The 16,649-nt window shown below is 37.4% G+C and overlaps 1 protein-coding gene across 2 annotated transcripts in view; it reads left to right on the top strand.

Moving 5' to 3' along the window:
- RABEP1 (rabaptin, RAB GTPase binding effector protein 1) overlaps window positions 1-16,649 on the top strand; it is a 140,545-nt gene that overhangs the window by 57,701 nt on the left and 66,195 nt on the right. For both annotated transcript variants that reach the window (XM_006863304.1, XM_006863305.1), the window contains one exon: window positions 14,894-15,097. In XM_006863304.1, the coding sequence (XP_006863366.1) occupies window positions 14,894-15,097 (204 nt within the window). The remainder of the gene's footprint in view (window positions 1-14,893; window positions 15,098-16,649) is intronic.

Raw genomic sequence — 16,649 nt, 5'->3', positions numbered from 1 at the left:
GCTGTCATTGAGTCAACACTGAATAGACCCTGTATATAACAGAATGAAACACTGCCTGGTCCCTTGCACCAACTTCACAATAGTTGCTACGTTTGAGCCCATTGTGGCTGCCACTGTGCCAGTCCACCTAGTTGGTGGTCTTCCTCTTTCTCTCTGTCCCTCCTCTTTACCAAACATGAGATCCTTCTCCAGGAACTGGTCCCTCCTGACAATATGTCCGAACTATGAGAGACAAAGTTTGGCCATCCTGGCTTTCAAGAAGCCCTCTGACTGTACTTCTTCCAACACAAATTAGTTTGTTCTTGTGGTAGTCCATGGTACTTTCAATATTCTCCTCCAGCACCATTACTCAAATGCATCAACTCTTCTACGGTCTTCCATATTTCACTGTCCAACTTTCACACACATATGAGGTTATTGAAAATACCATGACTTGGGTAAGGTGTACCTTAGTCCTCAAACTGACAATCTTTGCTCTTGAACACTTTAAAGAGATCTTGTGAAGCAGATTTCCTAATGCAATATGTCGTTTGATTTCTTGACTGCTGCTACCATGAGTGTTGATGGTTGATTGGAGCAAAATGAAGTTTTTGGCAACTTTTCTCCATTTTTATATGGATGTTGTTTATTGGTCTAGTGATGAGAATTTTTGTTTTTGTTTTCTTTTACATTGAGGTGCAATTCATATTGATCATCATCAGTATGGATTTTAAATCCACTTCACTTTCAGCAAGCAGAATTTTATCATCTGCATATTGCAGATTATTACTAAGTCTTCCTTCAGTCCTAATGGCAGTCTTTCTTCTTATAATCCAGCTTCTTGGATTAATTTCTCAGCATACAGATAGAATAAGTATGGTGAGAGAATACAACCCTGGCACACACTTTAGTAATTTTAAACCATTCAGTGTTCCCTTGTTCTGTTCGAACAACTTCTTCTTGGTCTATGTACAAGCTCCTCATAAGCAAAATTGAGTATTTTGGAATACTCTTTTCCTTAATGTCCATAGTTTGTCATGATCCACACAATCGAAGGCCTTTGTGGAGTCAGTAAAGCTCAGTCTTGCAAAATTCTGTCTTATAATCTCCAGCATCAATTCGACCACCAAGGGCATGGTTTCTAACTACTGATCTTTCCTCTTTGTTTCCAACCTTTGCTTTCCAATTAGAAGTAATTATCAGTACATCATGATTTCATGTTTGATCAATTTCAGACAGAAGAAGTTTATAGAATTCCTCAGTTTCATCATCTCTGACTTTAGTGGTTGGTGGGTAACTGAGTAATAGAGGTATAAACTGGTCTTACTTGTCATTGTATGGGTATTATCCTGTCACAGTGTTGTATGTCAAGATTTTTTTTTTTCTTCATGTTTTATTGTGAATTATATGATCTTTTATGTGGGAGAACATTAATTTTACATTCATTCCATTGTACATCATCTCATTGCCATGCATCATCAACCAACCAAAGGGTATACCCTATAAACCTGCTCCCTACACCCCCCCCCCCCAATTCTTCAGCACACAGTCCCTCTCCCTCTCTGGATCCAAAGTCCCCATCCGCTTCATCACTCCACATCATCGTCTCTGCCTCCATCTTGGGCCTCGCTGCTTCTCTGGGTAGAGTCCCGCTCTTGGCTCTTCTCCGTTGATGGTCCCAGAGACCTCCACTCTTAGACTTGAGAGTTAATAACTCCCTTCCTTGTTACCATACGTCTACCTTTACATTTCCAATCCTCACAATCAGTCATGATAACAATCATTCACTATTGTATCACAAGTGACCCTTCTGCATTTCATTTTATCAGCTTTGCCTAGACAGATTGGATAGTACTCACTGGAGATTCTGCCTTCCTCCATGCCCCCTAGCTCTAGGTTCCCTCTTGAAAGCTTGTAAGCCAGTTACTTCTTGCCTTTGTAGTCCCTCTCTCCCAATTTGGGTATCCAATGTCCAAGTTGCCCCCTCTGTCTACTCTGTGTGTGGAGGGGGTGGGAATGTTTCTTGCTGTTAGGGTTTGTTCCCTCTTTTGGGTTACTGTATCCATAGGTGTAGATCAAGTTCATCAGATTATCTCAGATCACTCTTTTTTTTTTTTTCCCTCCTCTATTTCTTCTCCTGGTTGAGTTCTGATCATTCATTCATCGGGGCCAGGTCACATGGGTACCATCTGCAAGTGTGGGAGTTCTTGTGCTTATGCCTTCTCTTCCTATCAGCTGGTAGCTTCACTCTCCACTCTAGTCCTCTGTGGCCACACCACTGACTCTGGGCCCAGGAGTCCCCAGGTCTCCTCACACTGCTGGCCAACCAGGTCCCCATCTGGGTCCACAGAAGTCCACCGAACATTGTAGGGCTTAGCTTGCCGCTTCATTGCTGCTTTTACCCCACTTCCCCCTGTCGGCGATGCATGTGGTCACCAATTAGAGCGCGTATTTCCATTGAGTCTTAGCCTTGGTAGGGGGCTGTATTTCAAGATTTTGATATGTCATTTTTGATGATGAATGCGACTCCATTCCTCTTCAATTTGTCATTCTCTGCATAGTAAGCCATGTGATTGTCAAACTCAAAATGGCCAATATCAGCCCATTTCAGCTCACTAATGCCTAGATATCGATGTTAATGCACTTCATTTCATTGTTAACGGTTTCCAACTTTCCAAAGATTCATACTTCTTAACTTCCATATTCTGATTATTAATGGATGTTTGCACTGTTTCTCTTCATTTTGAATTTTGCCCGATCAGTAAAGGAAGGTCCCCCAAACTTTATTCCATTCATGTCATCAATGGTCAGCTCTACTTTGATGAGGCAGTTTTTCTAATCTTTCTTCTAGTCATATTTTGAATGCCTTCCAACCTGAGGGACTCATCATCTTCACTATATCTGACAGTATTCTGGTGCTATCTGACAGTGTCTCACTGCTATTCATAAGCTTTTCATTGACTGTATATTCGAAAGTAGACCATCTCTCTTCCTTCCTAATCTGTTTTCATCTGAAAGCTCATCTGAAAGCTGTCTACCATGGTTGACTCTGCTGGTATTTAAAATACTGGTGGTATAGCTTCTAGAATCACAGCAACATGCAAGCCACCACAGTACGACAAACTGACAGATGATTGGTGGATATGTGTGTGTGAAAATATATATACATATTTTCATATATATATATATATGAAAAAATAATGACTGTAAACCTCACAAATTTGATGAAGAACCCTAATCTAAACATTCAAGAAACTCAGTGTACTTGCAAGTAAGATAAACACAAAGAGATCCTCACACAGATATAGTAAAAATGCTAAAACCCAAACATGAGGAAACAATTGTGAAAGCAGTATGAAAAGAAAAGCAAAACTTGTTACTTACATGGGACCCTCAATAAGATTAAATTCTCATTAGAAATAATGAAATTCAGCAGGCAGTAGAATCACATTCAAATGCTCAAAGGAAAAAAAAATTTTAAGTTAACAACTAAGAATTCTATGTGCAATAAAAGTGTCTGAAGAATAGACATTCAGATAAAATCTGAGTTAACTTATTTCTAATAGACTCACCTTACAAAAAGTACTGCAGGAGTTCTGGTAGCATAGTGGTTAGGAGTCGGGCTGCTAACCTCAAGGTCAGCAGTTTAAAACTACCAACCTTTCTGCAGGAGAAGGATGAAACTTTCTGCTCTCATGAAGATTTACAGCCTCAAAAACCTTATACATGGTTGCTATGAGTCAGAACTGACTCCACGGAACACCATCACCACAAGAAGTACTGAGGGATTTCTTCAGACTTAAAGCAAGTGACCCCATACAGTAATTGAAATACACATGAGAAAACAAAGAGTAATTGTGTAAATGTAGTAGACAGTACAAATGCATATATTTTCCCCTGAACCGATTTTAAAAAGGCATTGTACAAAAGAATGCTTATATAGTCCTGGTGTGGTGCAGTGGGTTAATGCATTAGACTGCAAAGCTGTTTGAATTGCAAGGTTGGCGGTTCAAGCTCACCAGCTGCTCAGAAACCCTATACAGGGTCGCTATGGGTTAGAATCGACTTGACGGCACTTAACAACAACAACATATAGTATTACTGAGCCTGTAACATATGGGAATTTACTATATTTGCCCATAGTAGCCCAAAGGAGGTGAATGGGAGTAAAGCTATATTGGTCTGAGAGTGACACCAGATGGAAATTCCATAGGAACAATTGAAGAGGACCAGAAATACATATCAGAAAACTAATATAGCAAATGTTATAAATATGAGAGGGCTTCAAAAAAGCTCCTGGAAATTTTCCATTATCTTTTAATTTTTTTATGAACTTTATGAAGCCCCCACACGCATACTTCTTTTCACTAAGCTCCTTTAGAGTACTTATTTTTATAAATTAATAATTGTAACTGTATCAGTGGATTTATATAGCAAGATGAATTGTAAATAAAAATAATAGATTAAATATGAGCAGTGGGAAGAGTATTATATAGGAGTAGCATTTCTATTTTACTTGAATAAGTTTGTATAAATCTTAAGTGGATTTTGTTAAGATTGATGTGGTAAGCCCTAGAGCAACCACTAAAGAAATAACACATAAACATATAATGAAACAATCATTAAAGGTATATTTCTAAACCAATTGGTCAGACAAATTACAGGGGAAATTAGAAAATACATTGAGATGAATGAAAGTGAACTAACATATATCATAGTAACATTTATGGAATCCAACTAAAGCAGTGCTTTGAGGGAAATATATAAGTATAAATATGTATATTAAAAAAGAAGAAATATCTAAGATTCAGTAATCTCACCTTCCACCCTAAACTGCTGGAAATAGAAGCAAACAAAATCAAAAGCAAGTAGAAGCATAGAAATTAATGGGATAGAAACACTAATGAAAATCAGTCAAGCAAATTTGATTCTTTGGGAGGATCAAATTTGGCAATCTGGCTAGATTGAGAAATGAAAGTGGGAATTGCTACTGAGTTTACAGAAATAAATTGTAAGAGAATGCTAAGAACAGTTTGTTGTTAAGTGCCATCGAGTCAGCTCTGACCCATAGCGACCCTGTGTAGGGTTTCTGAGTAGTAGCTGGTGAGCTTGAACCACCGACCTTGCAATTCAAATGACTTTGCAGTCTGTCACATAAACCCACGGCACCAAAGTGTATGTGTGGGGGGGTTTAGGGGGATGACTCAAGAAGAAATTGAAGATCTAAATATTGTTAAATGCTGTCCAGTCAGTTCCAACACATAATGACTTTGTATAGGGTTTCCAAGGAGCAACTTGTGTGTTTCAACATCCGACCCTGTGGTTTGCTGTACAGTACTGGTCCTACAGCACCACACAGGAGTCCCATATAAAGAGATTGAAATAGTGATTTCAGTCTACCTACGAAAAAAGCCCAGGTCGAGATGACTTTACTAGTTGTTGTTGTTAGGTGCCATTGAGTTGACACTGACTGATAGCGACCCTATGCACAACAGAACGAAACACTGCTAGGTCCCCTGCCAATTTCACAACCGTTGCTATGCCTGAATTCATTGCTGCTGCCACTTCACTAATCCATCTTGTTGGGGGGGCGGTCTTCTTTTTCTCTGACCCTCCACTTTACCAAACATGATATCCTTCTCTAGTGACTGGTCTCTCCTGATAGTATGTCTGTAGTATGAGAGACAAAGTCTGGCCATCCTGGATCCAAGGAGCATTCTGGCTATACTTCTTCCAACACAGATTGATTGGTTCTTTTGACAGTTCATGGTACTTTTAATATTCTCCTCCTACACCAAAACTCAAACACATCAAGACTTCACTAGTGAAGTGGTAGCAAATGTTTAAGGAAGGAGTAACACCAATCTTCACAAACTTACCAAAAATAGGCAGGAGAGAACCATGACAAACTGAACTCTGTAAGGCTAGTATTATCCTGATGTCAAAACCAACACAGATGTCAACAGAAACAAAACCACAGTCCAATATTCCTCATCAGTATAGATGTAGATTTCCTCAGTGAAATACTGGCAAACCAAATTCAATGATTCAGGAAAACAATTTTATACCCTGGCCACATGGGATGTATTCTAAGAATGGAAGGTTGGTTTAACAATAAAAAATCAATCCATATGAGCACCTCAATATTTAAGAGCAATTGACAAAATCCTACCTTTAGCATACTAGGGATAGATGAGAAATTCATCAGCCTGATGAAGATCATCTACAGAAAACACGTACAATTAATTTACAGCATACTTAAATCTAATCTTAGAAAATGTACAACCATGTCCACGTTCATAACTACTACTCACAAACAAACTAGCCTAACTCCGTTGTCGCATGACATGTTTGTAGAAAAAAATATGAAGAAATTAAAAAAAAACTTCAATACAAGTCCAGCAAGGTTACAGATAGAAGAAAAACAGTTCTGAAACCAGAAAGTTTGTGGATATTTTCTATTATCTTTTAATTCCATTTTTTGCAATGTTATTTAAGCCCCTTGTTATGTATGTCTGTATTGGGTGTTGTTAAGTGCCATCAGGTTGGTTCTGACTCATGTTGTTTTTGTTGTTCATTGCTGTCAAGTCAGTCCTGACTCATAGTGACTTTATATAGGGTTACCAAGAAGCAGCTGGTGGATTTGAACTGCCAACCTTTTGGTTCACAGTCCAGTGCTGATCCTACAGCAGTTTTCCAAGGCTGTACTTCTTTGTGGGAGCAGAAAGCCTCATCTTTCTCCCTCAGAGTAGCTGGTGGATTTGAAGTGCATAACTTGTGGTTCACAATCCAGTGATTATCATATAGAGTCACTGTGTTCCTGATGTATATATAAAAAACAGAAATAAAATATGACAGTCTCCAGGCTTACTATGACACTTTTAAGTCTATATGGAAATATGCCAAAGAGTAATATTTAGATTTGATATTTGTTTGCATTGTTTTTGTTTATAGTGAATAAATTCACTAATAATAATTTCCAATAAATCAAAGGTTGTTGTTAGTGTCATTGAGTTGGTTCCAACTCATAGTGACCCTGTATAGGGTTTCCAAGGAGTGGCTGGTGAGTTTGAACCGCAGACTTTGCATTTCAAACTGACCTTGTGGTGCAGCATATTATCCTGCAGCACCACACCAGGACTCCCAAGTCAAAGGTAGCAGGAATAATTAGTATGTGGTGGTGTTATGTATATAAAGTAAAGCTCTGATAAAATTGTATTTCCCAGAAATGAATAAAGTTTTCTGAAAATAAAGCTTATTCTTTTATTTTTACATTTTACCAAACACTCAGACTGTAGTTAATATATATACACACATACTTTTTCCTTGTGGTTTCATATGTATATGTCTTTACTCTGTTTCTGGGTTGTTCCCAAACATATTCCGCAGTAGTTTCCTAGGTACTTATCTTTCCTTTAAGACTTTTTAAAAAAACTTTTTGTTGCACATTGAGTGAAGGTTTACAGAACAGATCATCAGTCCCACTTTCAATAAGTTACACACTTTGTGTTATTACAGTGGTTGCAATCCACTCCATGTATTTACTTTGTTTTTTTCCCTCTCTACCATCCAAGGATATCATGTTTGGTAAGGTGGAGGGTCAGAGAAAAAGAGGAAGACCCCCCAACGAGATGGATTGGTCAAGTGGCAGCATCGATGGACTCAAGCGTGGCAACAATAGTGTGGTTGGCCCAGGATCGGGCAGTGTTTCATTCTGCTGTGCATAAGGTCGCTATGAGTCGGTACTGACTCAATGACACCTAACAATACCACTGCCCACCCTGTATATCATAGAAAGTTTCATTTAGCAAGAATTTTTTTTTAATTAACTTTTTACAACAGTGGTCTCATGCAATATTTATCTTTTTGTGATTGACTAATTTCACTCAGCCTAATGTCTTCCAGGGTCATCCATTTTGCAAGGTGTTTTATAGATTCTTTTTAATCTTCAATGGTAAATAGTACTCCATTGTGTGTATTTTTGTTTGTCTAGCCATTCTTCTGTTGATAGGCATTTAGGCTGTCTCCATCTTTTTACTTGTGTGACTAGCACTGCACAAATATCCTGTTGTTGTTGAGTGCTGTCATGCATATATCTAGTTGTGTCACCGCTCTTATTACTTGAGGATAAATACCAAGTAGACGTATGCTGGTTTATATGGTATTTCTGTTTCCAACTTTTTGAGAAAGCGCCCCACTGTTTACTCACAGTGGGTACACCATTTTACAGTCCCACCAACGGTGTAGGAGGGTCTTAGTCTCTCTGTACCCTCACCAGCATTTGTTGTTTTCTGTGTTTTGGAGCTTTGCTATTAATACTGGAGTAAGATGATATCTCATGGTTGTGTTGATTTGCATCTTTTTAACGGCTAATGATTTTGAGTATTTCTTCATGGTTGTTGGCTACTTGAGTGTCTTCTTTGAGGAAATGTTTGTTCATGTCCTCTGCCCTTTTTTTTTTTTTTTTAAGTTTTTATTGTGAATTGAGTCATAGTGACATTGATTGGTTTTACACTCATTGTTTCATTGCCGTGATTACAATCTCCTCCGTGCATCATCATTCAACAGTATTTGTTTTTATTCCTTTTTTTTTTTTTTGAGGGGTGGTGGGTGTACACAAAAGCATTCAGGAATATATAATCATTTAAGCAACCATAGGGCACGTTCTGCAAGCCTGCCTCATGCCGCCAGCACACAACCTTTCTCTTTCCATGAGCCTGGAGTCCTCAGCTGCTCCCTCTCTCCATGGCCTCATCTCTGCCTCCATCTCTGGTGTCGCTGCTTCTCTGGATGTTGTTGTTAGGTGCCACCGAGCCAGTACCGACTCATAGCAACCCTATGCACAACAGAACGAAACACTGCCCTGTCCTGGGCAAATCATACAATTGTAGCCACACTTGAGCCCATTGATGGCTGACATTTTGCCAATCCATCTTTCTGGGGGAGGGTCTTCCTCTTTTTCTCTGACCCTCCACCTTACCAAACATGATATCCTTCTCCATTGACTGGTCCCTCCTGACAATATGTCCGAAAAACGGGAGACGAAGTTTGGCCATCCTGATCTCCAAGGAGCACTCTGGCTACACTTCTTCCAACTTCTCTGGATAGGGTCCCACATTCCGCTAGTGCTCTTCTCCCTTGATGGTCCTAGGGTCCTCTGTTCCTGAACTATAACCTCTGCTCATTTTTAAATTGGGTTTTTTATCTTCTTTTTCAGGCATTGAAGTGTTCTGTAAATTTTGGAGCATAGTCCTTTTCCTATGGCTATATCATTTCCAAGCATTTTTTTTTTCCTAGTCTGTGGGTCCTCTTTTCATTCTTTTGGTGAATCAAGGTAATGCACATAAATGTCTAATTTCTGGGAGGTCCCAGTCATCTATTTTGTCTACTGTTTGTGTTTTCACTTATGTTTGGTAATGTATTTATGCAATGTATCAGTGCTCCTAAGTTTGTCCCTATTTTTTCATTGATGAACTGTATAGTTCTAGCTTTTATATGTAGATTTTATAATCCATTTTTAGTTCATTTCTGTGTATTGTGTGAGATATAGGTCTTGTTTCATTTTATCCATTTTGAGTTCATTTCTGTGTATTGTGTGAGATATGGGTCTTATTTCATTTTTCTGCAAATGTGTTTCCTATTTTGCCAACACTATTTGTTGAACAGACTATCTCTTCCCCTTTTAATGCATTTTGACTCTTTGTTGAAGATCAACTCACTTTAACTGGATGGATTTACTTCTGGGTTAGCAATTCTGTTCCATTGCCCTATGTGTCTTTTTTGTACCAGTAGCAGGGTGTTTTGACTTATGTGGCTATGTAGTAGGTTTTGATATCAGTAAGTGAGAGACCTCCTACTTTATTTTTCTTTCATAATAATGTTTGTTTTATGGTGTGTCTTATACATACAAAGTTAGTGATTAGTTTTTCATCTGTTTAGAGAATGATGTTAAAATTTGGATTGAGATAGTTTTATATCTATAGATTGTTTTTGGTAGTGTTGACATCTTCACAATATTAAGTCTTCCTCTCCATGAGCAGTTGTACTCCATTTCTGCAGGTCTTTTTGTTTGTTTGTTTGGTAATGCTTTGTAATTCTCTTTGTATAGGTCTTTTGTTTCTCTGGTTAGTTTTTTTCATAAGTATTTCATCTTTTGGGTGGCTTCTGTGGATTAATGCACTGAACTTCAAGATTGGTTTGAACTGCAATATCAGTGGTTCAAGCTCACCAGCTGCTCCTCTGAAAACTCTATTCAGGGTTGCTAAGATTCGGAACCAATTTGAGGGCACTTAACATCATTGTAATTGGTATTGTTTACCTGATTTCCTTTTCAGAGTTCTCTTTATTAGTGTAAAGGAATCCAACTGATTTTTGTATGTTGATCTTGTACCTGTGCTTTGCTGAATCTATCGATGAGTTGCTTGTGGAGTCTTTGCAATTTTCTAAGTGTAGGATTAAATCATCTGCATATAGAGTTTTACTTCTTTGCCTGTTTGGATGCTTTTAATTTCCCTTTCTTGTCTTGTACCTCTAGTGACGACTTCTAGCACAATATTGAATAAGAGTGGTGATAAAGAGCATCTTGGTCTGGTTCCTGTTTGCAAGGGGAATAATTTCAATTTCTCACTGTTGAGAGTGATATTGACTGTTGGTTTTATATGTATGCCCTTAATCATGTTGAAGACTATCCCTTCTACTCCTATTTTACTGAGTGTTTTTATCAGGAATGAGTGTTGGATTTTGTCAAATGCCTTTTATGTGTCAATTGATATGATCATGTAATTTTTCCCCCCTTTTTTTTATTTATGTGGTAGATTACATTGATTACTTTTTCTAAACATTAAACTATCCCTGAATGAATCCCATTTGGTCATGATATATAATTTTTAAAATATATTTTTGGATTCTGTTTGATTGGATTTTGTTGAGCATTTTTGCATCTATGTTCATGAGGGATATTGATCTCTCATTTTCTTTCTTAGTGATGTCTTTGCCTGGTTTTGGAATCATAATTATCCTTGCTTCATAAAATGAATCCAGAAGTTTTCCATCCTTTTCTATATTATGGAATAGTTTGAGTAGAATTGGCGTCACCTCTTCTCTGGGTGTTTGGTAGAATTCACCAGTAAAGCCATCTGGGCCTGGACTTTTTTTAGTTGAGAGTTTTTAAATGACTTGATCAATTTCTTCTCTTGTTATAGGCCTGTTCCATGTTATCTATTTCAGCCTAGGTTAGTGTAGGTGGGTCATGATTTTCTAGAAATTTGTCCATTTCTTCTAGGTTTTCAAATTTGTTAGAATACAATTTTTCTTAGTATTCTGTTACTGTCCTTTTTCTTTCCATTGGATCTAATGTGTTGTGACCTATATAATTTCTTACTCATGTTATTTGTATCTTCTTTTTTTTTTTGTTAGATTTGCCAATAGTTTGTTAATTTTATTAATGTTTTCGAAGAACCTACTACTTTTCTTGATTGTTTCTATTGTTTTGCTATGCCGTTTGTTTCTGTTATAATGTTTGTGATTTCATTTTTTTCTGGTGGCAGTAGGCCAACTTTGCTGCTCTTTTTCTAACTGTTGGAAATATTTGATTAAAGCATTGACTTTGCATCTTTCTTCCTTATGGATGTGTACATTTATTGCTATAAATTGCCCTATGAGCACTGTTTTTGCTGTGTCCTAGAGGTTTTTACTAAGTTGTATTTTGTTCTCGTTTGGCTCAAGGAGTTTTTTTATTTCATTTTTTATTTTGTCTGTTACCCAATAACTTTGAAGCAGGATGTTGCTCATTTTCTATGTATTCTATTTTTTCACTTGATCTTCCTATTGCTGACTTCTAATTTTATAGCATTGTGATGTGAAAGGATGTTTTGTAGTAGTTTGATATTTTACATTTTACTGAGGTTTGCTTTGTGGCCTAGTGGTCTATTCTAGAGAATGTTCATGTACACTGGAAAAGAATGTATATTGTGCTGTTGTTGAAGTGAATGCTCTGTATATGTTTATGAGGTCAAGTTGGTTGATTGTGTTTAGTACTTCTGTGTCTTTGTTGCGTTTCTTTTTAGTTCTGCTTTTCATAAAAATTTCCTGTTATTATAATCCTTTAAAATGTTTTTGATAATAACTTACTGCTGCTAATGCTCTTAAAACTTTGGCTAGAGTTTCAAAATATTTTAATAGTGTTGGGAAATGATATAAAACTGATGGTAAAGGAGTGAAGATTGCTTAAATGACTAGGTTTTTTTCTCATGACTTTACTACTAAACTGTTGATGTTTGTGATTGTTTAATAATGATTGTTTTCATCACACCTCCTAAGAGCTCATCATGTATTTATTTTTGCTCCTCCTCTGCTCCCCTGAACTGTATAATCTTTCACATGTTTGATCTCATTTATTTATATTAGAGTGAATTTTATCATGTGTCATTTCCATAGGTCAAAATCATCAAATACCCATAATTTTATATGGCTCAATCTCATAGAAAATCAGGAGCACATAATGGGTATATGTAAAGAGATCTGGGTTGAGTGTATATAGAAGGTTCCTGGTTCATATAACAAATGTTAACTATTGTGAGACAATAGTTAAATACCTTTAGATGCCAGAGATAGTGCTAGTTGTACAGAGGAGGATAAGACAAAAGTCGACTTGCCTTCGGATCCCTGGCAGTAGTGCTTAAAGCACTCGATTGCTAACCCAAAGATTTGACTGTTCACATTCAGCAGTTGTTCTGTAGAAAGATGTGGCCGTTTGTTTCCACAAAGATGCTAGCCTTGGAAACCCTTATGGTGCAGTTCTCCTTTGTCCTGTAGGGTCACTGTGATTTGGAATTGACTTGATGATAGTGCATTTAGTTTTTTTTTTTTTTGAGTGGGGTCTTTCATTTATTTTTACAAGTTAGAAATTTATGTAAATAAGATATTGTCACTTGCCTGGTATATCTGCTCAGTCTTCATGGTAGCAAAGACTGTCCTATGGTAATTTTGTTGGGATACCGTATACCATCGACTCTACAGTTCTGGTCTTGCTCCTTCAAACTTTAAAAAAATTTTTTTACATTATTACGGTGAATTGGGTGAAGGTTTAGAGACAAGATCATCAGCTCTGCATTCAGCAAACCATACACCTTGTTTTAGCTCAGTGATTACAAACCCTTCTCTGTAGTAACATTCTTCCCATTTCCTCCCTGTGGCTCCCCGTTTACATCTTGTATTTTACCAATGAACAAAGCAAGAATATTTGATGTACACATGCAAAGCACAATACAAAATATATATTCATTTGAACATCCAAAGGGCACATTCTGCCAGCCAGCCTCCTGCCTGCAGGAACACAGCCACCATCACTGCTGTCACTGAGGTAGGGATCTCACACTCCATTCAAGCTCTTCCTTCTTGGTGGTCCCAGGATTGTCAGACTTCTTTTTGTTCCCCAAACTCGAAGAACATTGGAAAGAAGCACGATTTGAGTCCCTCAAAGATGCCAAAATTGCTGTATAAGTTGAAGCATACCAGAAGTCTTCGTGGGGAAGTCTTAGAAGAGTGGAAATTCAGCCTTCTAAAGTGTATAAACCTAGATGGGAGGAAATGTCAAGAAACACCAGAGTAATGACTTTTCATTCAGTAAAGATGTCTTTGATTTAGTTGCAATGCTTTTTTACTTCTTGTTGTTAGGTGCCATCGAGTCGGTAACAACTCGTAACGAACTTATACACAGAATGAAACTGCCCAATCCTGGGTCAACCTCACTACTTTTTTACTTAGTCTCGTATTAATCAGGGAAGTGTAGATTTAAATGATGACTGTTTTCCACTCATGATGTTTGCAAACATTTTTAAAAAGATAGAAAATGGTGATTTTCGGTAAGGATATGGGAAAATAGGCAAGCCTTTCTATACAGTATACCATTAGAAGGTTTATCTTTTTTTGAAGACAACTTGACCTAACATGTTGTTGTTGTTGTTAAAGTGCCGTTGAGTTAATTCCGACTCTAATTGGCCCTGTATAGGGTTTCCAAGGAGTGACTGGTGAGTTTAACCACCCACCTTGTGATTCAAACCGACCTTTCAGTCCTTTGCTTTATCTCACAAGGCCACACCAGGACTCCAACCTAACATAATCTGCCTAAAAAATGCAGTAGAAACGTCATATCAGTGAAGTTTTTAAGAGATGGTAATGAGAAACTGAGAAATTAATCCTTTCTTTAAAGAACCCAGATCTAGTAACTGCTATGTGGTCTGACTCGATTTCTATTTATTTACCATTTCTTTAGTGTTCTTTACCAAGCATTTTCAATAAATTATTTTATCCTTAACAAATTTGAGATGGGTATTTTTATTTCCATTTTACAAATGTGGAAATTGAGGCCAGAGAAATAATAAATAATTTAACCAAGATCACTTAACTAGTATGTGGAAGAGCCTAGATTTAGTTCTAAACCTATGGTCTTAACAACTATGTTCTTAGATCCAAACCAAAATGAAATCAGATTTGGACTCACGGTAACCCTGTTTGCTCCATAGATTTTCATTGATTGCTTTTATAGAAGTAGACCTCTCCAGCCTTTTTTTCCCAAGGCTCCTCTGGGTGGATGCAAACTACCAGCTTTTCTGTTAGTAGTTAAGCACTTAACTGTTTTTGCCACCTCCTTATATGAGGGGTATTTGCAAGGCTTATGGAAAAATTCCATTATCTTTTAATTCTACTTTTCCACAAACTTTTAGACATCCCCTTGTATTGTTATTAGTAGGTAATAATTAATTGATTTGTGATATCCAACATACCGTATTTCTTACCTCCATTAAATTGATGTCATCTTCTAAGTTAAGATTTTCACATTTAAAACTAAGTTTTTCATTAGTATGTCAGCATGATAGCAGTGAAACCCTCATTGATGCTTTTACTCTTTCCACAGAGGATCTGAAGAGGCAAAATGCTGTATTACAAACTGCGCAAGATGATTTGGAACATCTTCGGACACAGCTATGGGAAGCGCAAGCAGAGATGGAGAATATCAAGGCTGTTGCCACGGTCTCCGAGAACACCAAGCAAGAAGCTATAGATGAAGTGAAAAGACAGTGGAAGGAAGAAGTTGCTTCACTTCAGGCTGTTATGAAAGGTAAAGACAGGAAAGAAACTGAGGTATTTTATGATTTTTTAAGATAAGTGATTCTAGTGATTGAATTTTTCCTTAGAAATATTTTGAAGATAGTTATTCTAACGATTAGACTTTTCAATAGAATCAGTTGTATATTTTCTGAAGGTCATAAAATATATCCTAAATTTCATTTGTTGGCTTTACACAGGGAATTCAAAAAGTTCATGGAAAGATTGCATTATCTTTTTTTTTTTTTTTTGCATTATCTTTTAATTTCATTTTGCCATGAACTTTTTGAAGCCCCCTCATAAGTCCTCACTTGTACCATGTTTGGTAAAGTAGAGGGTCGGCGAAAAAGAGGAAGTGCCCCAATGAGATGGATTGACACAGTGGCAGCATCAGTGGGCTCAAATGGAGCAGTGATTGTGAGGTTGATCCACAATGTGCATAGGGGTCACTATGAGTTAGTACCGACTCAATGGCACCTAACAGCAACATATGTACTACTGTCTTCAGGATGTTATTCATAAAAAAAAAAAGAAGAAGAAGAAGAAGCCAGTGTTCGTGTAAATGCATACATCATTTGTATCTTTAACAGTTTTAATAGTGGAGAGTTATGATAGTGTTGAGATAATACATTACATGACAATAAAGCAAGGCGTATAAATGGATTTTCCTGTAGGAGTCAGGCAAATAATGTCAGGTAATCAAGCTGAATGGGCATGGGAAGTGAGTTTAATGAGAGTGTACACAGGGTAATCAATTAGTGCCCTTTCAATCCAGTGTTGCTATATCTTCTAGATTTTTTTTTTTTATGTGAAATCTTCTGATTTAAAAAACAACAACAGTCATCCATGTAATAGAATGGCTTTATGAGTTGCCAGTCTGTGACCTAGTTCTAAAGGAATAGTAATATAGGTAGTCCCCAACTTACAAAGTATTTGAATTATAACAAGTCCTACTTATGAATATCTGTTTGTTTTGTACTTCTTACCATTAGTAAGGAGTCTTGGTGTTACGCTGTGGGTTAATGCACCAGACTGCAAAGCCATTTGAATTGCAGGGTTGGCGGTTCAAGCTCACCAGCCACTCCTTGGGAACCTTATACAGGGTCACTATGGGTCAGAACCGACTCGACGGCACTTAACAACAAAAACACCACCATTAGTAAAAGGAGCTCTGGTAGCATAATGGTTACGAATCAGGCTGTGAGCCTCAAGGTCAGTAGTTCGAAACTACCAGCTGTTCCGCAGGAGAAAGATGAGGCTTTCTGTTCCCATAAAGATTTACAGCCTCCGAAACCCTGTACAGGGTCATTATGAGTCGGAACCCACTCCACAGCACATAACCACCACCACCACCACCATTAGTAATATTCACTGCATACAAGGCTGCAGTGTATAATTTACTGATTTCTTCATATCTGTAAGTTTATATACAGTGTTCACAACCCCAAAGACAAACAGAGATTGAATTTATAAAGATATGATAAAAAAAACAAAAACGTAATTAAAACTAAAGGAAAAAAAAAGAGGTATTTGACTCATGTCAGAATCAATTCATGGTGGAGTCG

The sequence above is a fragment of the Chrysochloris asiatica genome, unplaced genomic scaffold (assembly GCF_000296735.1).
Source record: "Chrysochloris asiatica unplaced genomic scaffold, ChrAsi1.0 scaffold00054, whole genome shotgun sequence".
Taxonomy (NCBI): Eukaryota; Metazoa; Chordata; class Mammalia; order Afrosoricida; family Chrysochloridae; genus Chrysochloris; species Chrysochloris asiatica.
This window is presented reverse-complemented; position numbering and strand designations above follow the sequence as displayed.